We start from the raw sequence: 23,817 nt of genomic DNA, 5'->3' as shown, positions 1-23,817 counted from the left end.
GATCTACTCACATTTGCATGCTTTTTTTACACAAATGACCAGCCACTGCCAGAAGGGACAGAGAGTTTCATCTATGCTGACGATCGTGCCATTACTGCTCAAGCAGGGAGCTTTGAGATGGTAGAACAGAAGCTCTCCGAAGCTCTAGGTGCTCTCACTGCCTATTACAGGGAAAACCATCTGATCCCTAATCCATCTAAAACACAGACATGCGCCTTCCACCTTAAGAACAGACAAGCATCCCGAGCTCTGAGGATTACCTGGGAAGGAATCCCACTGGAGCATTGCAGCGCACCCAAATACCTGGGAGTCACTTTGGACCGTGCTCTGACCTACAAGAAGCACTGCCTGAACATCAAACAAAAAGTGGGCGCTAGAAACAACATCATACGAAAGCTGACTGGCACAACATGGGGATCACAACAAGACACAGTGAAGACATCTGCCCTTGCGCTATGCTACTCTGCTGCTGAGTATGCATGCCCAGTGTGGAACACATCTCATCACACTAAAACAGTGGATGTGGCTCTTAATGAGACATGCCGCATTATCACGGGGTGTCTGCGACCCACACCACTGGAGAAATTACACTGCTTAGCCGGTATTGCACCACCTGACATCCGCCGGGAAGTAGCAGCCAATAGTGAAAGGACCAAGGCAGAGACATCTCCAGCTCATCCCCTGTTTGGGTATCAGCCAGCACGTCAACGACTTAAATCAAGACATAGTTTTCTTAGAACTACAGAGACACTCGCTGGAACACCCCAGCAAGCGAGAGTCCAAAAGTGGCAGGCCCAAACCCAGCACCTCAATTCATGGGTGATACCAGATGAGAGACTCCCCCCTGGGCACTCAGAAGACTGGGCGACTTGGAAGGCGCTGAACAGATTGCGCTCTGGCACCACGAGATGCAGAGCCAATCTTAAGAAATGGGGCTACAGGGTGGAATCCTCGGCATGCGAGTGCGGAGAAGAACAAACTACTGACCACCTGCTGCAATGCACCCTGAGCCCTGCCACATGCACGATGGAGGACCTTCTTGCGGCAACCCCAGAGGCACTCCAAGTGGCCAGATACTGGTCAAAGGACATTTAACCAAATACCAAATTTACAAAATCTGTGTGCCTTTTTTTTTCTTTTTCTTTTTAATCTCTGTGTTTGTTTTGCTCTGTTAGAATTGTAAAACAATGGTTGCTGATGACACGATAAATAAATAAATAAATATGCATGCTTTTTAACTGCTAGGTTGGCAGAAGCTGGGGTTGACAGCGGAAGCTCACACCACTCCACGGATTCGAACCTGTGACCTTTTGGTCAACAAGGTCAGCGGTTTAATCCCCAAATGCCCTTGTAGAAGGTGAATTTTCTCACACTAGAACACACACACACAATATCAGCTCTAGTCATGGTGTCCAGATAGACAGGAGTTGTAGTGCAGCATGTGGACTGCATAAAATGACACCAGACAGGCATATAGCCGGGGGGGGGGGGGGGGGGCTTGAGGGGCTTCATGGTGGTTCGTGAAAAGGCCTTACTGGTGCATTATTTAAACTTATGTTTATTCATATCATGATCTGATTTATTTATTTATTTATTTATTTATCGTGTCATCAGCAACCATTGTATTACAATTCTAACAGAGCAAAACAAACACACAGATTAAAAAGAAAAAGGGAAAAAAAACAGATTTTGCAAATTTGGTATTTGGTTAAATGTCCTTTGACCGGTATCTGGCCACTTGGAGTGCCTCTGGGGTTGCTGCAAGAAGGTCCTCCATTGTGCATGTGGCAGGGCTCAGGGTGCATTGCAGCAGGGGGTCAGTGGTTTGTTGTTCTCCGCACTCGCATGCCAAGGATTCCACCCTGTAGCCCCATTTCTTAAGATTGGCTCTGCATCTCATGGTGCCAGAGCGCAGTCTGTTCAGCGCCTTCCAAGTCGCCCAGTCTTCTGTGTCCCCAGGGGGAGTCTCTCATCTGGTATCACCCATGAATTGAGGTGCTGGGTTTGGGCCTGCCACTTTTGGACTCTCGCTTGCTGGGGTGTTCCAGCGAGTGTCTCTGTAGATCTAAGAAAACTATGATCTGATCACCATACTCAATATATCCCATATGCATGGGGGTATTGGGGTAACCATACAAAAGGTTTGCTAAGCTAGACCCTCTTTCACTCAGACTTCCCCCCCCCCCCGAAACTCAGCCCCACCAACCCCCACCTGAAAAAAAATTCAGCCCTCCCTCCCCCGAAACGAAATCCTGGCTATGGGCTTGACACCAGACCTTGAGTTTTGACAGGCATGGTGTTGGCACTCAGTTCTTCCTTTTGCCCTCAGACAGGCATGGAGAGAGCATTGCAGAGTGCAGAGCTGCGAGGACACACTGGGAAAAAGGATGCACTTCCTTTCCATCTTTGTCAAAGTGTGCTTTTGTGGGAAATTAGTCTTTCCCTCTTCTGGTGCTTCCTTGGCTCTCTGCTTCCTCCTCCTCATCGCAGGGGCTTGGGCAGGTGGGGGGCCAGGGGGAGGAGGAGCAGTAGCTGGGAGGGGGGGGGCGTGTTCCGGCCGCGCCTGCCTTGGCGGAGAGGGCGAGCGAGGGGGGCGCCTCGGAAGCGCTTCCTCCTCGTCCCCCCTCCCTCCCTCCCTCCCTCCCCAAAGTCGCGCCAAAGCCTAAAGGATCCCTTTCCCCTCCCCTCCTTGGTGAAGAGGGCCAACCCGCATTAAGAGGCAACCTGCCGCCCCGCCCAGCAGCCTCGCCGCTTTGTTGCCGCCGCGGCTGCCAGCATGTCGGGCCACCAAGGCAAAAAGAGCATCCCCCACCTTACGGTGAGCCTCCAGGGAAGGAAGGAAGGAAAGAGGGAGGGAGGGGAAGCCACGCGAAAGGAGCCTCATCTGGGGAGGGAGAGAGAGAGAGAGAGGGAATGAGAAAGGGAAGGGCATGGCAAGCTCTGGATCCAAGAGAAGAACAAAAGAGAAAGGGAGGCGGGCGGCGCCTTGGCCATCCTTCCGCAGGAACCAGAAGCACCTGCAATGAAGTCCCTGAGATTTGAGGATGGATTTTGAGGATGGCAGGCATCCGAAGACAGGGAGAGCCCTTCCCAGGAAGGATGGAGAGGCTCAAATGGAAGGAGGCATGTGGCTGCCTTAGCCCACCCTCTTAAGAGGCCGCTGGGCCATTTCCTCCTATGAGCAGCTCCTCCTGAACCCATTCAGGTGAAGAGGAGCCAGGGCAGGGACCCAACCAGGCCTCCATTATAGAGTTCACCCACTCTCATGATTCAACCCTTAAGCTTCCTTTGAAAGGGCACTGAGGGAGATGAAGGGTTGCTGTCACGCATGCCAGGGATGTCACATTCATTTTCATCCAGGACCACAATCAACCTTATGGTTGCCATCAAAGGAATGTTGAATCCATGGAGCAAGGATCCATGGATATTATAGGAAGGCTAGGAGCCCCCAGTGGCGCAATGGGTTAAACCCTTGTGCTGGCAGGACTGCTGACCGAAAGGTCGGTAGTTTGAATCCAGGGAGTGGGGTGAGCCCCCATCTGTCAGCTCCAGCTTCACATGCAGGGGCATCAGAAAGCCTCCCACAGGATGGTAAAACATCTGGGTGTCCCCTAAGCAACTGTCATGAATGACTTTTCAATGACTTTAAAGCAGGGGTCCTCAAACTAAGGCCCGAGGGCCGGACATGGCCCTCCAAGGTCATTTACCCGGCCCTCACTCAAAGTCTGAAATGAACTGAAAGCACACAACCACAACAACAATCCTATCTCATCAGCCAAAAAGCAGGCCCACACTTCCCATTGAAATACGAATAAGTTTATATTTGTTTAAATTGTTCTTCATTTTAATTATTGTATTGTTTTAAAATGTTTTTTGCACTACAAATAAGATATGTGCAGTGTGCATAGGAATTCATTCATGTTTATTCCCAAATTATAATCTGGCCTTCCAACAGTTTGAGGGACTGTGACCTGGCCCTCGGTTTAAAAAGTTTGAGGACCCCTGCTTTAAAGCATAGGTTCTTTTTATTGCAATTTGCAGTGTGAGAGGGTATATCAGATTACAGAAAAACATTTAGACATAGAGATTCTATGCAACTACATTGGATTCACAAACAACTTGCAGACAAACAAAGGGGTATTGCATTTTCACTCAACATTTACACACATGTACATGCATTCATCCTCATGCACCCAAATATTCCCATATCATTTCCTCCCTCCTTGGAGAAACACCTGTTAGGCCAGATCCCGCTTTCCTGCAGCCTGCCAATGCATAGTTCCATAACGCCAAAACTTCAAAACACCGAAATGCCAAAACTTCTTTCCCTAAGAACAATGCCAAGGACCAGATCTCTGTTTTCCATACAGCAAAACCTGGCTCCCTGCACAAAATCTAAGACTCCAGAAGTGCACTTTTTTCTCTTCCCTTGAGAAAGAAGGTCAAAGTGACCAGACTGCTCCCATGCAAATCTGCCATTCCCCATAGGTACACTATCTCTCTCCTTCCCATGGAGCAGAGCATAGTGGATGAACAGCATCTCTCTCTTGTCACACTTTGAGCATTATTAGATTGAGTATTTTGTTGGAATATTCTGTTGATGTAGGCCCAAAGTTGTAAATTAATAATAGACATCTTCCATCCTGGCTCCATCTCCGTCTCCTGGCCAGATGTTGATCTTCTTGATTGGTGTTGGCAAACACAAGGCTTGTGTTGACTTCCTTCTTAACATAAGGAATGTTGCAAACATTTTTGTTATCACTGGCCCAGTTTTTATCACAGCTTACTATTAATTACAGTCCAGCAGGCAGGTCTTAATACTATACTGGTGCCTCCAAAATTCCATCCATACATCCTTCCATTCTTCCATTCATTCCCACACATCATATTAAATCCACATTTATCAAATCTGCAATGATATTTTTTTGTGACACAACATCCTTGCAGATGACCAATTCTCTCACACCAGAAGCAACTTGCAGTTTCTCAAGTTGCTCTTGACAGAAAAAACAAAACAAAACAGGAAGGCTGCCTATAATATTTTTTACATACTGTGAAACGCTCTTTAGTTTTTACCCAGTTTGGGTCCCCAAATGGTACTGAACAACACTCCCATCCCTCTGATTATTATCCACCAAGTGGACTGGGGCAAATGGGGATTGTAACCCAACACCACTTGTGGGAAAAGGGAAAAGGTTAAAGGAGATTTTAAAGTCGGACATCATTCCCACAAGCCTTGTGTGTAAATCTTGAATCCCACTCTCCTGACTGAACAGAACAAACAGAAAACTTCCCAGTGTTGTTCTGTCACAGCTCCCATTCACTCCAGTTATGGTGTTGAATGATGAGGAATACAGGAATTGTAGTCCAGCATCTGGAGGGCTGCATAAAATGCTTTGAGTTTGACACATGTGATGTAGGTCATTTTCTGGCCTTTACAGAGACAGGAAAGCTGCTCTGTTCTTTAGGATGCGAAGCAGTGAACAATCTGTATTTTATAGTGGTTTACTAGAGATGCAGGGATCTGCCATATAGCAGGCAGGAGAGGAATGCTACAGGAGTCAACAGGAAGGGAAACTCCCCTCTTGGTTGCTTCCTGTTGTCACTGCAGGTCTTTAAAGTTTCTTCACTCACTTTCAAACCAACCACCAAGGCAGGTATTAAAGAAAGTATTTTTATTGTGCAGATGATGACTTTGGGTCCTTCCAGACAGGCTCTATATCTCAGGATCTGATCCTAAATTTTCTGCTTTAAACTGGATTATATGAGTCCACATTGCCAGATAATCAAGGGCCCTTTCCATACAGCTGTATAAAATCCCACATTATCTGCTTTGAACTGGAATATATCGCAGTGTGGACTCAGATAACCCAGTTCAAAGCAGGCATTATGGATTATCTGCCTTGATATTCTGGATTGTATGGCTGTATGGAAGGGCTCTGGGATAAACAGAAAGCCTGGGATCATATGCTGGGATATAGAGTCTGTCTGGAAGGGCTCTTAGGAACTCTTGGAACCACTTTGAAGCTCAGGTGGTGATGACACAAACCACAGAGCACTAATGTTTTTATTTATTTTTATTTATTTCGGGTATTTATACCCTGCCCTTCTAAACCCCCTAGGGGGGACTCAGGGTGGCTTTAAGGATGTGCATTAAGGACTTTATTTAGCACACTTTTCTAGCTTCAAACTGCATTAAAGGGCCAGTGTAGATCAGGCCTCAGTTTTCCCTTCCAGCTGAAAGGCCATTCGATGCTAATCAAGTTGGCCAATTGCAACATTCATAATTGCCTCAAGCAGACAAGATTTTTTTCTCACCCTGGATGTTCCACAGATATATAAACCTGAGTTGCCTAGTTTCCAACAGACCTCACAACCTCTTAGAATGCCTACCGTAGGTGTGGGTGAAATGTCAGGAGAGAATGCTTCTGGAACATGGCCGTGCAGCCTGGAAAACTCACAGTAACCCAGTAATTCTGGCCATGAAAACATTCAACCACACAACTAGAAAAATACTGGGTTGTCATACATCTTTATTTCTTTCTATAGAAATATCTCTAATGATTCTAATGATTCTCAAAACCAAAACTATTGCTTTGAAACATATGTATTAGAGGCAACCACTAAGAATATATCAAAACAAAATAAAAGATTTTTTAAAAGCACTGAAAACCAGCAAGATTTGAAACTGCAATGAAAAAGACCTTCTGGACAGGAGAGGGCAGTCTCATGATAGGAAAGGACAAAGTGGGTGTGTTGAATAAACCTCTGTCATGGCTCAGAAGCATTTCTATCCTGATTTCATTTTTAAATTGAATTGATGCTGGTCCTTGTTAAAAAGGATTAGGACCCTGTGGTTCCTTATTTAAGAAAATCATACAGTATTCCAGATGTGGCATTGCCACTCGCAGTATTCCTCACTGCACAATAAGCTGTGTAGTGTACATTTGGAAGCCTGCATAATTCATCCCTGTTTAAGATGAATGAGCATAATAACGTGACGAAGCCACTCATGCTTGGGCAATGTGAAGCTCTGGGACCCAAGCTGTGCTTCCACATTTCTTTGGATTGTAATTCCCTTCACTTTGATCATTGTCAGGGCTGGTTGAAACTCATGGGAATCCTTTGGCTATCTAATGAACTGAGTCTTTTGCTGTTGGGGATTAATTATTTATAGTTGCATTGTTGAATGACCTAATTCTTTTAATTTCACACTTTTTGTTTCTCCCTCCCTTCAGAATGAACGCCTGCTCATTAAAGGTGGACGAATTATCAATGATGACCACTCCTTCTATGCAGATGTCTACCTGGAAGATGGGCTTATAAAGTTAGTTTCAGAATACTGTATTTTTTTCCCTTGGCATGTCGAATGATGCAAAAAGTATTCTGCACTGGTTTCAATGTTTAACGTCTCTTAAGCAGTTGTGTCTAGCAATAATTACAAGTTGTCTGTTGAGTTTTTAGTGAGTTTGTTAGAAGTACTGATAACATGGGCTAAAGTTTCAGCCTGAAGAGCTAAGGTTTATCTCTACTGAAGTGAATTCAAGAGCACAAAAAAGCTTGTGAGAATATTGGAGAATATTCACTCACAATGATGGAAATATAGAGGTCAGTTCCATTGGTTTTTTTAAAAAATCCACGATGTACCTCTGATGATTTAAATAAAGCCCTGGAATGGTGATAAAGAAAGTGACAGTAAGATCCCTGAGCATGTATAGAGTGTGTCTGATATAAACAAGATCTTCTACAGATAGTAGTCGCTATCTGTAGAAAAAATGTTGGCCCATATAAGCGTGCATACCTACAAAAATATGTAGTTAAAGATTAGTGACAAATTTCAGCTAGAGAGCATTAATCCACTGAAAGTGATAACAACAACAACAACAACACTCCTGACCTCACGATCATGTTAAAAACAAAGTATGGATTGTCAATGTTGCAATCCCAGGAGACAGCAGGATTGAAGAGAAACAACTGGAAAAGATGACACGATATGAGGATTTAAAGATCAAACTGCAAAGACTGGCACAAGCCAGTCAAGGTGGTTCCAGTGGTGATTGGCACACTGGGTGCAGTGCCTAAAGACCTTGGCCTGCACTTAAATACAATCGGCGCTGACAAGATTACCATCTGCCAGCTGCAAAAGGCCACCTTACTGGAATCTGCACGCATTATTCGCCGACACATCACACAGTCCTAGACACTTGGGAAATGTCCGATGTGTGATCCAATACAACAGCCAGCAGAGTGTTTGCTGTGGACTCATCTTGTGGTGTTTCAAGTAATAATAATAATAATAATAATAATAATAATAACTACTACTACTTTATTCTTATACCCCACCACTATCTCCCCAAGGGGACTCAGAGTTGCTTACATATGGTACAAAGTGCCCACAAGACATAAAAACAAAACAATCCAATTAAGTAAAACACAATTAAAATGAGAGCATAGTAAAATATGCTCAACAAAAACCAATAACCAGTAATACTATAATGGGCATGAAAAGGCTAAAAAAAAGGGGGGGGGGCAGGCAAGGGATAGTGCAAAGCAAAGTATAACAATAATTTATTTATTTAGCAGTTTTGTATACCGGTCTTCTCACCTCTATTCGAGGGACTCAGGCCGGTTTCCAAAATCCTCCCTTATGTCATTCCGCAAGAGCCTAAAGACATGGTTATTTGAGAAGGTGTTTGACTAAGTGCCACAACAATTGGCAATGACAACTGGAACGGAATATGGATTACGAGTTTGGTTTATGATTCCAAGATGAGACGGCGCGGATGATTTAGTGTAATTTGTATTATTGTTGTTGTTGATATTTGTTGTGTTATTGCCTTATTGTAAACTGTTTTTATATGTTGTACACCGCCGTGAGTCGCCCTAGGGCTGAGAACGGCGGTCAACAAATGCAGTAAATAAATAAATAAATAAACAAACAAACAAACAAATAAATAAATAAATATTACAGACAGTCATTAAAACATCATATTCTAAATCACACTAAAACATTAAAATAGAAAATTACAATCATATATAAGCATAATAATAATGTATTTATTTGACCAATCATATGACCATTTCAAAAGAGAACACAAGTAAAAAGCAAGGCAACAAGGTGAGAACAGCAGCTGACTTTCTATTTACAGTCAGTCTTTTTTTCCTGGTTCTTCTTTCAGGAAATCTGCTCTTTTCTTGATAGCTTTCAGAATAAAAAGGCTTACTCTGATTATGATCGATCTTTCCTGTTCTTGCAAGAAGGGTTGTCAGAAGATCGTTTCTGTTGGGGGACCTGCAGTTGGATAATATTGGATGTAAATATCTGTCTCGCAATTCAGTGTATGCTGGATAGTCAATCAAGAAATGTTTTATATCTTCCACTGTTTGTTCTCCCCAATTGAACACTCATTGATGAACAACAATCAGCAGTTAAATACAAAGATCAGCTGTTAAACTAGAGTCAGGAATTCTGAGCCAAAATTCATTTTAGTGCCTCTGAGCATATGTAGAACATTGTTTTGCATAACTGATTCATTACATACTGTTCACCTCCTCCTCAAGAAGTTTTCTTTACAAAGATCAGTGATAGATAATATGTTTCTCATACAGCTCAATGGAACACCTAACTAAAGTCATGTCCGCCCATTGCTACCAATGACTTTATTTTTAAAAATGTACTTCAAAGTGTCTAGAATGATGTTCATAGTAGAAGATATGGTAGAAGATATGTTCATAGTAGAAGACATGGGTGGCCAGTTCACCCTGCTGATATTACATTGGATTGTCACCTCATGTTCCATGTCCCAGGCAGCCAGAGCTCCATGCAAAGTCCTGGTCATCGCATTCTCCCCATTCTAATATCTAATATTCTAATATTCTAATATCAAACAGAGGCAAGTGTGCAACCAGAAAGAAGGAAGGGGCCAACCTTTGCTCTTTCCTTGTTGCGCAGACACCTCTGTTGATGCCAAAACAGGGTGCCCGCAACACCCAGGAGCTTGCACAGGGCTCTAGCCAGCTGGGAGCAGTGACAGCAACGACACAGGCACAACCCATTCCTTTTTTCCTGAGAGAGAAATGTGGAATTGAGGGAGGGAAATTGTCTTTGAACTTTCAGCATTGTGTGAACAATAATAAAGAAACTAATGGATTACGAACATCTTTAAATATAGGGTTTAATTGAAAAGCTTGGAAATGATTTGAAGGGAGATGGCAAAGAACATCAGGTGGGCTATAGACTTAGCCATTGGAATCTTTGAGGTCCAAAGTAATATGTGTAACTTTGTCTGTAAAGAAGTATTAACGCCACTGAATGCCACCAAAAATTGTAAGGTAGTTCCGAGAATGCTAATTTAAACCTGCCACCAAATGTATAGAGACGCTGGTATTATAGTCTCTGTTTAGGTTGTGAGGTAACTTTGGTAGAGTGGGTGCACCAAACGTAAAATCAATGGAGATGAGGCAGTTTTAAAATAACAAAGAGAACAAGTTTATTGTTAAACAAAGCGTATTGTTGCAATATGAAGATGTTGAGCTTGGCATATGCTTGATGGTTACAATATGGCTTGGTTGAGATACAATTCAGGCTTTTGATGTTGCAACTTATAAACTCTTCCTATAGTGAAGCGCTTTATTATTTCAGTGTTCCCTGTTGTGAATATTCTCACTGTTTGACCTATACTGGATCAAACCACTGATCTCCAGTCTTCCACTACTGGCGATCCTAAAAACGCCTCTGTTAGATTCTTTTTACTCAAAGTAATCTAACGAGGTTTTCCCTTCAGCTTCCTAGCTGAAGAAATATTCACGAACACTAAAAACCTAACTGACTTTACACTGCTTCACTTCTCAGAGTCCCTATCTGACTCTGCTACTCTCCTCAGGGTCTCTTCCTCCTGACTGAAACTTAACTGTCTCTTTCAAACCTTTTTCTCTCTAAGCTCCTCCCACCTCCTCTTCTGCCTTGTCTCCATGGCAACCTATCTCTCACAGCTAGGCCATAGGCAACCAATGTAAAACACAAATACAGATATTAACACATTATAATAAACACTTTATAATAAACACTTCTGTACATTGTCAAACTCCCAAAACCTTAAATTTTTGAATCAAGAAGTGGGTGTAAAGCAGAGTCTCAGGATACAGACAGGCCCTTATCCCAGAAGTATCCACATTAAAATAATGCGGATGTTTCTGGGAGCCTGTCCATACCCACCCCAGAAAGCATGCACTTTCTGGGGTGGGTTGTCCCTGAGAGAACATCTGGAGGCCCCACCCTCTCCCTGAAACCCCCAGACCCCTTAGAAAACTAATAAAAACATACGTGCCCTCCATTAGAAGCCTTGGCCATCTCTCCCGGCCCATAGAAATTATGCACCAGTAGAATGAAGGGGGGGAAAGCGAATTTCCTCCCCCCTCTCCCCCCGTTCTCCTGGCGCGTTATTTCCATGCACCGAGAGAGCTGGCCAAGGCTTCTAATCGAGGGCATGTAAGTTCTTATTAGTTTTCTAAGGGGTCTGGAGGCTTGTGGGGGAGGGGGTGGGTATTCCCACAGTTTATCAGGATTATTTAGCCTGGTAAACTGTGGGAATAATGCCTGGTATTTTGCAGTCCAGATCCAGAAATAGTGGATTTATCCTGTTCCTTCCAAGAAGGTGCAGAAGGTCCTCTATCAAATTAATTTGCTACAAACCAGGATTTTCCTGGATTTTCCTGGTTTGTGGCAAATTAATTCTGGACTGTCCAGAACATTGTCTAGACAGCTTTATTGTGGGGGTTCTTGTAATAAAGTTGCTGTCTGGATGGACCCTCAGGTAAGGAAGAGAGGAGAAAATGAAGTAAAGTGCCTGATATTATGTGAGAGCCATAATTATTTTGTGGATTAGATAAACAAGTCATGTTCCCTTTGCTATTTCATTTCATATCAGCACTTTTTTCCCCTTTCAATTCTTTGTTAATTACTTCCCAATCCTATATCTTCCATTTCTTCCCAGCTGTGCTTCAGCTGAGATTTCAGAATTTTCTTTGACAGTAATAAGGTAGTAAGCAAATTACCTTGCCTACTGACAGAACCCAAGGGCTTAAAGCAGGCATGGGCAAACATCAGCCCTCCAGGTGTTTTGGGCTTCAACTCCCAGAAATCCCAGTGAGTATACTGGCTGTTAGGAATAGTGGGAGTTGGAGTCCAAAACACCCGGAGAGCTGAAGTTTGCCAATGCCTGGTCTAAAGGCACCAGATCCCATGTGATCTTGGAAACTAAGCAAAATCAGTCCTAGTACACATACATGCACACAGATGGATCCATGTGGTGCATTTCCAATCCAATCCTAAACTTTCTCCTTAGATCCCTCTGTTTTACTGACTCTGCTCCCAATTAATTAGCTCATAGAAGCATGAGATTAACATCTGTGTTACACGGGAAAGCTATTGAAAAGTCAAAACTCTGGGGAACATCTAGAAAATTAATAACTTAATTAATGTGTCATCTCCAAAAGTTTCTACAATTGAAATGGAAACTGAGGATCTCTGATGAAAAGAGGAAAGGTGGATTGTGGTAGTTTTGTTGCTCATGTGGGATAGTGTGCCCCTTTATAATACTCCGACTCTGCCTTCAGGTTCCTGGGAAGAGGAGAGGAGGGGGGAAAAGGCATTTACTCACCCTGTCCTTAATTAATCAGCCTTCCAGCACAGTGTAGTGGTTGACATTATTTGTGTGACAACTTGCTGCTCAGTAGAAGTTGTAAAGTATCCAACCAAAGCAGGGAAGAGACAGGATATGTACCATTTACAGGCTGAACTACTGCTAACAGAGTATTGGTTACTAGAAAAACACTGGCTACTCTGAGAATGATATGCTGTTAGAATGGATAGCCTTTCTTTTAAAAAAAAGGTTTCAAAAATATGTACACATTTCAGGATTCCCCCGAGCATAGTGAGGCTTCCTTTTGCTTCTCAGTGATACATTTTTTGGTATTCATGATTTAATATATTTTATAAATAGGATTAACATTATTTCTAAATGTATAATTTCAGCATATTTTCCTTATATCAGTTTCATCATTTGTACAGTATTACAAATCCTTATTTTGAAAAGGATGAGAACTTTCTTTTTCCAATATCAAATTGTTTATTCTCTAGTCCTAAAACTGCTTTTCCGTATCAGTCTTTTTTCTAATTTATGTTAGATTTCCTGTACCTTCAGACCATAAATCGGACAGATTATGAATACTTCATTTTGTGAACATTGGATTTCCCCTTGAAACATTTTATTGCATAAATATTACATTCATTCACATTTTTAAAAGGAAAAGTTGTAATCTCAGCTCTAACTATTATCATGTATTTTTGTTCCCATGGCATGTATTTCTTGGGAGGCTTATAAACAGAGGCTGGACTGTGCATTTCTAGCATGGCAGGGGGTTGGACTACATGGCCCGTATGGTCTTTTCCAATTCTGTGATTCTGATTCTATATATTTATTTAATCAATTTTCTATTTTGCAAGTTTTTCCCCATCCTTTCAGTGTTGAACATTTGTGTTGCAAGGATGCATTAACTCATAGACGAAGATCTTTCAGTAAGGTGCTTTCAATAACTTTAGACACATTTCTAATTATGTACTAACTACTATATGTTCGTTAACCTTAGGGATAACCACTGGTATTCAAAATGTGTGTATAGAGTTCCATGTTGGACAATCTTTCATGTAAATGTAATGTTTTAATGCAATGGAATGTTGGTTTCCAAGCAGTTGTTGGGATGGATCAATAAATCGTGCTTTTGATAAACAACTCTCAAGTGCAGCAGTGTTTACATTTTTGAAGGGTTTGGTGTAGGGCAGGAAAGCATCTTCTGCCCGTGTCTACTCGGGCCAGTTAAATTTTCCATTGCCCATCTTCAAGCCCTTGTTCTCTGAAGGAAGGAGGTTTTTCTAAACATTGTTTAAAGGAATTCCTTCTGTTGGTTTCGGTCCAGAGATGAGCCAGTTGCCAAAGGTGGATGGGTATTGAAATAAAGCATCCAAGTCCTTTTGTTCAGTGTTTAGCCCACAAGTTTACAGTCCTTTCACATGCAAATCTGTTTCTGATCTTTTTGCGATCTGTTTTAGAGACATGGGGCTCATTTTGTATAACTTTTAGAAGACATAACTTTATGTAATACTGTGTTAAGACTAAAGCTGTTGTTTATATTTGTAATTTGCAAAATTGCTATTAGGTTTTTTTTTGTGCAGAATGATATATAATTCATTTCCTTTCATATTAGACAAATAGGAGAGAATTTAATTGTTCCTGGTGGAGTAAAAACGATTGAAACCAATGGTCTAATGGTTATCCCTGGAGGTATCGATGTGAATACATATCTGCAGAAGCCCTCTCAAGGCATGACAGCTCTTGATGATTTCTACCTAGGCACAAAAGCAGCTTTAGCAGGAGGCACTACTATGATCAGTAAGTATTTGAAGGAATATTTCATTTATAATGTGGAAAATGGGAATAAATCAATTTGTAGTAGCATTATGGAAGCGTTTGTTCTCCTTTTCTGTGCAAGAAACTGGATCTAACAATATATGCAAAGATATTGTCTAGAGTAGGAATAGCCACCTTTGGCAAGTTTCCAAATGCCTTTCTCCAGTGCCTTTCAAAGAAATGTTTGTTATTTTATGGACAATGTTTCTTGGACACCTGCAGTTAAGATCATTTTTTGAAGAAATGTCTTCATCTTCTTTGCAGTTGATCATGTCCTTCCTGAACCTAGTTCCAGTTTACTAACTTCTTTTGAAAAGTGGCACGAGGCAGCAGACACCAAATCCTGTTGCGATTACTCTCTCCATGTGGACATCACCAACTGGTATGATGGGATCAGAGAAGAGCTAGATATATTGGTGCAAGATAAAGGTTAGTTAAAAAATAGAAAATGTGTTTAGTGCTGGTAAAGGATTGAACTAATTTAATTAATATTTTATCATGAAGACAGACCCATGTTTAATAGACTAGAATTTTTATTTATCTTTCCTCCTAAATCTGAATTTGGATGTCCAAAGCATCTAAAAGGTATTGGATTACAGAGGCATCCTTCCTTACATAATTGACTGAAGTCTGTTTGGCATATGTAATGTTGAATGAAAATGTTTGTGTATTTTTTTGAAGGTATGGATGTTCAGTTATTTTTAAAATGAAGCTGAAAGTATGTTGTTTATTTGCATTATTTCTGTCCCGCTCATATCAGCCCTAAGGTGACTCAGAGCGGCGTACACAATCGGCACAATTCGATGCCATAAAAATACATACATTAATAAACAAAACAAAAAAACACTTATAGTGCAATTAGACATAAGACAGTGCATAATAACAATATTAAAACTAAAAACTATATATTTTCATTCAAGTTCTTATCCGTTCCATTGTCTTGGGCCGTTCCTGGGTCATTTTCCAATTAAGTTTGTGTATTTATTCGAAGGTTCCAAATGCTTGCTCGAAGAGCCAAGTTTTTACTCTTTTCCGAAAGGTCAGGAGGGAGGGGGCTAATCTAATATCCCTAGGCAGGGAGTTCCACAGCCGAGGGACCATCACAGAGAAGGCCCTGTCTCTCGTCCCCGCCAGACATGCTTGCGAAGCAGGCGGGATCGAGAGGAGGGCCTCATCAGACAATCTCAAATTCCTGTTAGCTTATATGAATTATCTCTTTTTTATATAACAGGTGTTAATTCTTTCCAAGTTTACATGGGCTACAAAGATCTCTACCAAATGACTGACGGCCAGGTAATCCCCTTCATAACTTTTTCTAAGAACCTTTCTGCATTACAGTAGCTCTTTTAATCCTGATACACGCTTTTATATTCATCTTAAACAGGAGGAAAGTGAAGAGAATAATGCATGTACCATTCCTATTTCTGAAAGCAGAAAATGTCATTGATATCAGTCAGTTGTTAGATTTTCCGTCATAAGGTTTGACTGGGTATAAATTGTATTTTGAGTTGAAATTTTTGATTAATGTATTATTTATAATATGTTAAGGATATATAATTAACCCGTGATTTATTGAGAGGTAAATGATTTTACAAATGTGTTAGTTAAACCAAAGTTAGCACTATCATATGGTGGCTCAAACCTAAACAACAAAACTTCAAACCAGAAATTAACATATGTGCTCTATAGTTGAGAATGTTGTCATACAGTGGCTACATCTATATCAGGCAAAATATTCTGGAGTATGCTACTTCAGAGCTGTGAGTCCAAAGAGAACATTTGTTGTTGCTGATTCTTTCTCTTTTTTATTGTATGTAGCTTTACGAAGCCTTTACTTTTCTGAAAAGTCTTGGGTGTGTTGTCATGGTTCATGCTGAAAATGGAGATTTGATAGCTCAGGTAAGAGACATATTCTTGTTTTATGTTCCTGTTGACATCAGTAGATCAGTTGTTCAGTACACCTTCTGGAGTGGCAACATGGCGAATGTCTGTCCACTCAATTCATGGGTTTGCCATGCTGCAGGTGACTACTGCAGTCGCATAAAGGTTTACATCTAGTATTAGTCATTTGAATCAATTGTAAAAAAATTGATTGTTATACATTTTTTAACAATCTAAATAGTGGGGCAAATAACACAGAACCTTCATTGGTGTTTTGAACATTAAGAATAAATATGTAATTCATTATTTGGGACAGAGTATCTTGGGGCCCTTCCACACAGCCTTATATCCCAGTATATCAGGGCAAGAAATCCCACAATATCTGCTTTGAACTAGGGTTATCTGAGTCCACACTCAGATAATGTGGGATTTTCTGCCTTGATATTCTAGGATATAGGGCTGTGTGGAAGGGCCCTTAGTCACAAAATCTTTCCTGAAATAATTATGTTCTTAACTGTGCTTTTGAAAGGCACCTTCTTTTTGTGAATTTTATTTGAATTGAGCCATATATTCAGGTCACTATTTTATATGACAATTCCAAAAAAAAAAAAAAAGGATTGAAAAAGTGCGGAATTTGTGATAGGGCACAACATTTGGTTTTGGGTGTAGAATTCACCCTACAATTCTTCTAAAATAGCAGCTTTCTTTAAATGAAACAATTCTAATGCCTGGAATTGATACTCAACAGAATGGATCTATTGATACATTTGACCTTAGATTTAATGCTTTTTTACCCTTTTTGGATCTTTGTTCATGAGGGGCTAATAATAATAATAATAATAATAATAATAATTTTTATTGTGCTTTAATACTCTCAAGAAACCCAAAGCAGCTACCTTGTATATGTGCTTCAAGCTGCCTGTCAATTTATGGTGATCCCATTAAATTAATGAAATTTTCTTTGTCTATTTATTTATTTAAAACATTTATATCCCGATCTTCTCTACCTCCGTAGAGGGGCTCAGGCCGGCAACAGCAAGGATTCAATGCCAACAATACAATGTAAAACATCGTACATCAACAATAGATTAAAATAAATATAGACTAAAATACATAAAAGCCAGTTCGTCAAGATAAAATCATGTCCCACTCAGTCCGCATATGTGGTCGATAACTTTAGTCAATTGACAGTCTCTGCCATCATTCTGGGAATGCCTCGTTCCATAGCCAGGATTTCACTAGCTTCCTGAAGGTCAAGGAATACTCAGAGGTGTTTTTGCCAGTTCCTTCCTTTAAAATAATGCCCATTGCCAGTGAACAGCATCTGGTAGTTATTGACACTATCCCTTCCAGGTATTAATCTTGCTTAGCTTCCAAGATTTGATGCCATTAGTCCTAAATTAACGTTTTAATCTCAGACATTGCAGATCTTTCTGTTGTCATGGAGGGAGTCTGTGGGGTTTTTCATTCAGGCAATCCCACCACTCTCTGGTAATCCCACCATTGTGGCCAAATGTGTGGCTTCTGCTCCTTAACCTACTAATTATATATGCTAAGGCTTGGAGACTGAAAGAAATACCCCACAGGGAAGATTGACAAAATAAAATACTGAAAATAATGAATATGGAGGAACTAACTTACTGGCTGTCACCAAACAATGGAATTCCAAAAAAACACACAAACTGGGATTTGGTAAAAAGCTACTTTAAACAACGAAAAATAGAGATAATTACTTGAAAGACGTAAACTGAAAATAAAGAAGTACCAAAATAGGGAAGCAACTTCCCTAACAATAGAGCCGAAAAAAGTCAACATAAGATCTTCAAAGACTAGATGGAAATCCTTCTTCTTCTTCTTCTTCTTCTTCTTCTTCTTCTGCTTCTGCTTCTGCTTCTTCTTCTTCCTCCTCCTCCTTCTCCTCTTTTTTCCCCTTTCTCCCTTTTTGGAGGGGGGTCTTTGCACCCTATGGACAAGTTTTTTTATGCTTCTTGTTTTTTGTTTTTTGTTTCCCCACCCCTTTTTTTAACCTCTCTCTACCCCAGCTTATTTCCTACTTTTCTATCTTCTTTACAATATTCCCCCACTTTCCATGTAACTGTATACTCTTTCAATAAAAAGTTAATTGCAAATAACCTACTAAATGTAAAGACTGTCACAGTGTTTACTGCAGTCACAAAAAGTGAGTCTTTTCCACTTCTATCACAATGTAAGGACTTCATCCTGTTTCCTTTGAATGATGTTAACTGTGAGAACATTTATTTGCCCTCAACATTCCTTTGAGGTCTTATGCAACCTCTGTCCCCAGTGGACATCACCCTTCTGTACTCACTGCTTCCATCACAGACAGCTTGTTTGAATCCAACCTTTCATGTTCTCAAAGGCAGTACAGATGACATACAGCTACGATAAGCATGCCTTCTATTCAGTTTTCCCCATTTTTAAAAATGGGGGCAATGTTTGCCTTCCTCCAGTCTATTGGAAATTCTCCTGTTCTCCAGGAATTCTCAAAGTTGATTGGCATTTGTTCTGATATTACTTCTGTCAATGTTTTCATACCCTTCAATGTAATTGGTTTGGCTCTGGAGATTTAATAATAATAATAATAATAATAATAATAATAATAATAATTTATTTATACTCCGCCACCATCTCCCCAAAGGGACTCAGGGCAGCTTACAGAGAATTTACAAGATTTAGAAATACAGCTGCACTGAAGGTAGTAGCTGGAAACCAAAAGTTACAGCCAGAATTAAGTACTGTGCAGTGGATAGGCAAGCAGGAATATTTTGGAAGAAGCAGTGAGATTGGTTGAGATTTGCTGCTACCAATTAAATCTAGAAAAACAACACAAACGTATACATGTAGTTTGAACAGACACACTTCAGCAATCACATACCGAGTATAAACTGAGGAACCTAATTTTGCAACAAAAAACTGGGAAAAACGCCTGGACTCTAGTATAAGCTGAGGTTGGGAAATACAGAAGTTACTGGTAATTGTCAAAATAAAATAGATACCAATAAAATTACATTAATTACATTAATTGAAGCATCAGTAAGTTAAATATTTACATAAAACAGTAAGAATATTTACATAAAGCTGTAATTTACAAGGTACTGTTGTGGATGAATTGCCTGGCTTTTTTTGGGGGGGGGGGGGGGGGAGGTTGTTCCTGTGTCAGTCCCAATTGGGACTGATTGAAATGATTTGCTCCAGTTCTGAATTGGGCTGAGCTGTCCTTCTTTGCTTTGTGCTTGAATTATCCAATTCACTTTTGTATTTATCTAACATAATTGCAACACCTACTTGCCCTTTCCAATATAGATTACTCTAAACCTGTAGGGAATAGTGATGTATTTTGTTTTCTTTTCAGGAACAAAAACGCATGTTGGAAATGGGAATTACTGGACCTGAAGGACATGCCTTAAGCAGACCTGAAGAGGTGAGTGTTCCAGCCTGTTCAAGTATTATAGCAGCTGTGTGGTGAAATGAACATCCCCACTCCCTGTGCATTTTTTAAAAAAAAGACAACACCTCAAGAGACAGAAATTGAAATCAGTCAGCACTTCACAGGTTTTGTTTCTGTTAAAATGTGGCCTTATATAGAATGTCTTGCTAAAATTTAAGCTGAAGCCTTAAACCTGTTGGTTTTTGTGAGAATGTGTAAATACGTCGCTGTACCATGTGCTTTGTGATGTACCAAGCTCATAAACTTGCTTCAAAAGCTCTATGCACTCTAAACAAATAAGATATTTTCCTGCTTTTGCAATTGTTTGACAGACATTTAATATGGTGAGAAATGTTTTCTGCTCAGGGGTCACATCCCCTTCCAGAGATTCTTGTGGGATAGAGGAGAGTTTGGGGCCAAAGCTAAATTGTGGTTTTGACACCTTCTATACTTGAAATTTACTTATTAAACTGTTAATTGGCAAGCTGTTTCTAGCTATTTCACCAACATTTCTAGATCCAACATCAAACTTTGAAATAGACTTCAGTGAATTACAAGTCAGAATTCTCTCTCACTCACACACACACACACACACTCAGTAAAACTTAAAGGGATGTTGCCTCAGGAGAAGATAAAATGGAATTAAAGGAAATGCATCACACAGTGAGCTATTCATTCATTCAACTATTTAATGCATGTGATTGAATCTAGGTTCTTTCCTCTGCATAACAAATTCTGGAAAAACCTAAGGAATGTGAAAAAAAAAGATAATTGTGGAGAGCTGCATCAGAGCGTTTACCGCAGCTGGATTTCAGCCAATCAGTGCTCATAGTCCTGCCACATAAGTTAATCATGCCACATGATTAGGTTGACCCTGGTAGCTAGCCTATAAGAAGAGTAGGAGGGCAGAGCTAGGCCAAGACATTTTACTGTCTATGGCCACGGATGACATGGCACCTTCTCTTCATTCTGTGTGCAAAATCTGGCTCCTCTGGCAGTTTGATCTTACTTCAACTCTGGAAATGGGAGAGTGCTTTCCCAACACACTGAAGGCATTAGGGCTTGTTGAGGTAGCTCATGACAGATAATAAAGGAACAAATGGAGTACAAAAGGAAAATCCAGAAGACTTTCACACTGCTCCTCAGTATCTGTTTCTTCAGATATAGCACCCTATTGTGCCCAGTGGTCTAGCCAGACATTTCAGGAGAGAAAACTATTTGAATCTTGGAAATATGTAAGTGAAGATTCTGTAACGTAATAAGAAAGTTGTTGTTTTTATTTAAATATATTTTTGCTGTTGTTTCAGCTTGAGGCAGAAGCTGTTTTCCGTGCCATCACCATAGCGGGTCGGATTAACTGTCCACTTTATATCACGAAGGTCATGAGTAAGAGTGCAGCTGAGGTTATATCACTGGCCAGAAAGAAAGGTACGGAAATGTATAATTGTGAAAACAGGATCTGAATCGCCACCAAACCTCTAAATATATTAGGCTGTCTGTAAAATATAGAATCTATGTTCTTTGGACAATAGAGTAATCCAGGATCTAGCTCTATTGTTGACTGCTTCAGTTACCATTCCAAATGAGAGGCTGTTTCTTTATCAGCACAGACCAAATAACCTTTATTGGCTGTTTCATGTAGTCTATTTTAAATGTTTATCAAATTTATTTATTTATTTGTTAACAATATTTCTGTCCCACCTTTCTCAGCCCGAAGGTGACTCAAGGCAGTTTACAAGTTGGCAGCAATTTGATGCCATAACAATCCACAATATACAGTTAAAACATTTAAAACAACATTATAAAATCCATACAAGAATTATGAAAACACACACACACACACACACATATATATATATATATAACCAATGTCTTCCTGTTAATCTCATTTTCCAGTAGCATCGTCAAAGCTGTTCCATGTTTCAATCTTACATAATTCAATGTTTATCTATTGCACTGCATTTCCAAAGGCTTGTTTTAAAGAGCCAGGTTTTTACTTTTTTCCAAAAAGTCAGGAGGGAGGGGGCTGATCTAATCTCTCTAGGGAGGGAGTTCCACAGCTGAGGGGCAAACACTGAGAAGGCCCTGCCTCTGGTCCCCGCCAGATGTGCCTGAGAAGAAGGCGGGATCGAGACCAGGGCCTCCCCAGATGATCTTAGATTCCTAAATGGTTCATAGGGAGAGATACGTTCGGACAGGTAACCTCAACTTAGGTACTGTAGATGACAAATTCCACTCTGATATCTTCAGCGAAGCAGAGAGGTGTGTTTTACAAAAGCATATACATAGTTTTCTCACAAGTGAAATGACTTAATTGAATCAAAGTTCTCTATTTGATGGGAGTTTTTATTACTGTTGTTAATTGCCATCAACTTGGCTTTCACATCTGGTGACCCTGTGAATGACACCTCCAAGACAGGTCACAAGATCCCTGCTCTGATCTTGCAGAGCTCAGTAGTAATGGAAAGAGGAGACCATATGAAAATTCTGAGTGTGATGAGCGATAGTTCAGTGTGAGAACCAAACCAGCTATTAGGTGATTGATATAGGCTCTATAGCGTTTAATGCAGTGGGGCACAGACTTCTTAATGTTCTGCCATATCAGAGAAAGTTAAAGGGCTTCAGACTAGAAGTGCATTAATTGGAAAACCTTTTCTTCTGTAGCTGTTTATCTGTTCCTGCAGCTTATGACAAAAACCTGTGGCTTATTTTCAGGGCTTTTTGCATGCGTTAGAATCCATGCAGAGCTTTGAAACCTTACATTTTTGGACTACATCTCCTACAACCCAATTAACCAGTATCTGAGCCTTCTGACTCAAGCCTTGAGTCTGTATTGCCACATGTGTTATGTGCTGTCTTCAGTTAGAATACATTAAAGTGGGCTGCAGCCCACTGTTACTCAGTTTGTTACTCTCCATAAGGGTTTTGGTTTTTGCCATGACAAACTAATATGGTACCCTTCTGGAAGTTCTATTTGTAAAACAGAGCAACTACAGTAACATCACATTTTTGCAGCCTGTTTTCATTATCAGTTAACTTGTAATACTTATGTGGCTTTATATGAATCATTATGCTTAAGAAATACTTATGTGGCTTTATATGAATCATTATGCTTAAGTCAATCATTATGCTTAAGAAAGAAGGGGGAAAGATAGATATAATCAGCTGTTGTGTTTCCTTCTTCTCAGGTGCTCTTGTTTTGGGGGAACCAATCGCGGCCAGCGTCGGGACAGACGGTACACATTACTGGAGCAAAAATTGGGCAAAGGCTGCAGCATTTGTGACCTCACCGCCTCTGAGTTTGGATCCTACAACACCTGACCATTTGACCTCACTTTTAGCATGGTAATTTTTGTACTAATTCACATTATATAAGCAAAAAGAAACAAAATTCAGTAATCGTTGTTGTGTGCCATCAAATTGTTTCCAAGTTATTGTGACCTTAACATGAATATGTGTTTCTATGTCTTTATAACTATGTTCTGACGTTATTTATTCGATTGTCTATGATTTGATGTGTTCTCTTATGTTTTTCCTGAACTTAATGTTTGCCAATTTTTGTTGTAAATCATCCCGAGTTCCTTCGGGGAGATAGGTTGAGATAGAAATAAAGTTTATTATTATTATCTATATAAATAAAAATGTAATGTGGGATTAACAGAACTCAAAAATCACTGGACGAATTGACACCAAATTTGGACAGCATACACCTAACATCCCAATGTATGTCCTTCACCCAAAAAAATGATTTTGTCATTTGGGAGTTGTAGTTGCTGAGATTTATAGTACACCTACAATCAAAGAGCACTCTGAACTCCACCAATGATGGAATTGAACCAAATGTGGCACACAGGATTCCCATGACCAACAGAAAACACAAGGGTTTGGTGGGCATTGACCTTGAGTTTTTAGAGTTGTAGTTCACCTACAGAGAGCACTGTGGACTCAAACAGTGAAGGATCTGGACCAAACTTGGCATAAATATTCCATATGCCCAAATATGAACACAGATTGAGTTTGGGG

The 23,817-nt window shown here is 40.4% G+C and overlaps 1 protein-coding gene across 2 annotated transcripts in view; it reads left to right on the top strand.

The window, feature by feature from the left end:
- CRMP1 (collapsin response mediator protein 1) overlaps window positions 1–23,817 on the top strand; it is a 49,158-nt gene that overhangs the window by 14,032 nt on the left and 11,309 nt on the right. The window contains exons 1-9 of one of the 2 annotated variants that reach the window (XM_060778047.2): window positions 2,650–2,818; window positions 7,239–7,327; window positions 14,263–14,447; window positions 14,730–14,894; window positions 15,697–15,758; window positions 16,284–16,364; window positions 19,720–19,788; window positions 21,102–21,222; window positions 22,983–23,139. In XM_060778047.2, coding sequence (XP_060634030.1) covers window positions 2,777–2,818; window positions 7,239–7,327; window positions 14,263–14,447; window positions 14,730–14,894; window positions 15,697–15,758; window positions 16,284–16,364; window positions 19,720–19,788; window positions 21,102–21,222; window positions 22,983–23,139 — 971 coding nt within the window. In that variant the 5' untranslated portion in view covers window positions 2,650–2,776. Of the gene's footprint in view, window positions 1–2,649; window positions 2,819–7,238; window positions 7,328–14,262; window positions 14,448–14,729; window positions 14,895–15,696; window positions 15,759–16,283; window positions 16,365–19,719; window positions 19,789–21,101; window positions 21,223–22,982; window positions 23,140–23,817 lie in introns of those variants that run through there. The other variant, XM_060778046.2, reaches the window with a different exon arrangement.

Source organism: Anolis sagrei, chromosome 5, assembly GCF_037176765.1.
Source record: "Anolis sagrei isolate rAnoSag1 chromosome 5, rAnoSag1.mat, whole genome shotgun sequence".
Classification (NCBI taxonomy): domain Eukaryota; kingdom Metazoa; phylum Chordata; class Lepidosauria; order Squamata; family Dactyloidae; genus Anolis; species Anolis sagrei.
The sequence above is the reverse complement of the archived record's forward strand: the minus strand, read 5'-3'. Positions and strand labels throughout refer to the sequence as shown.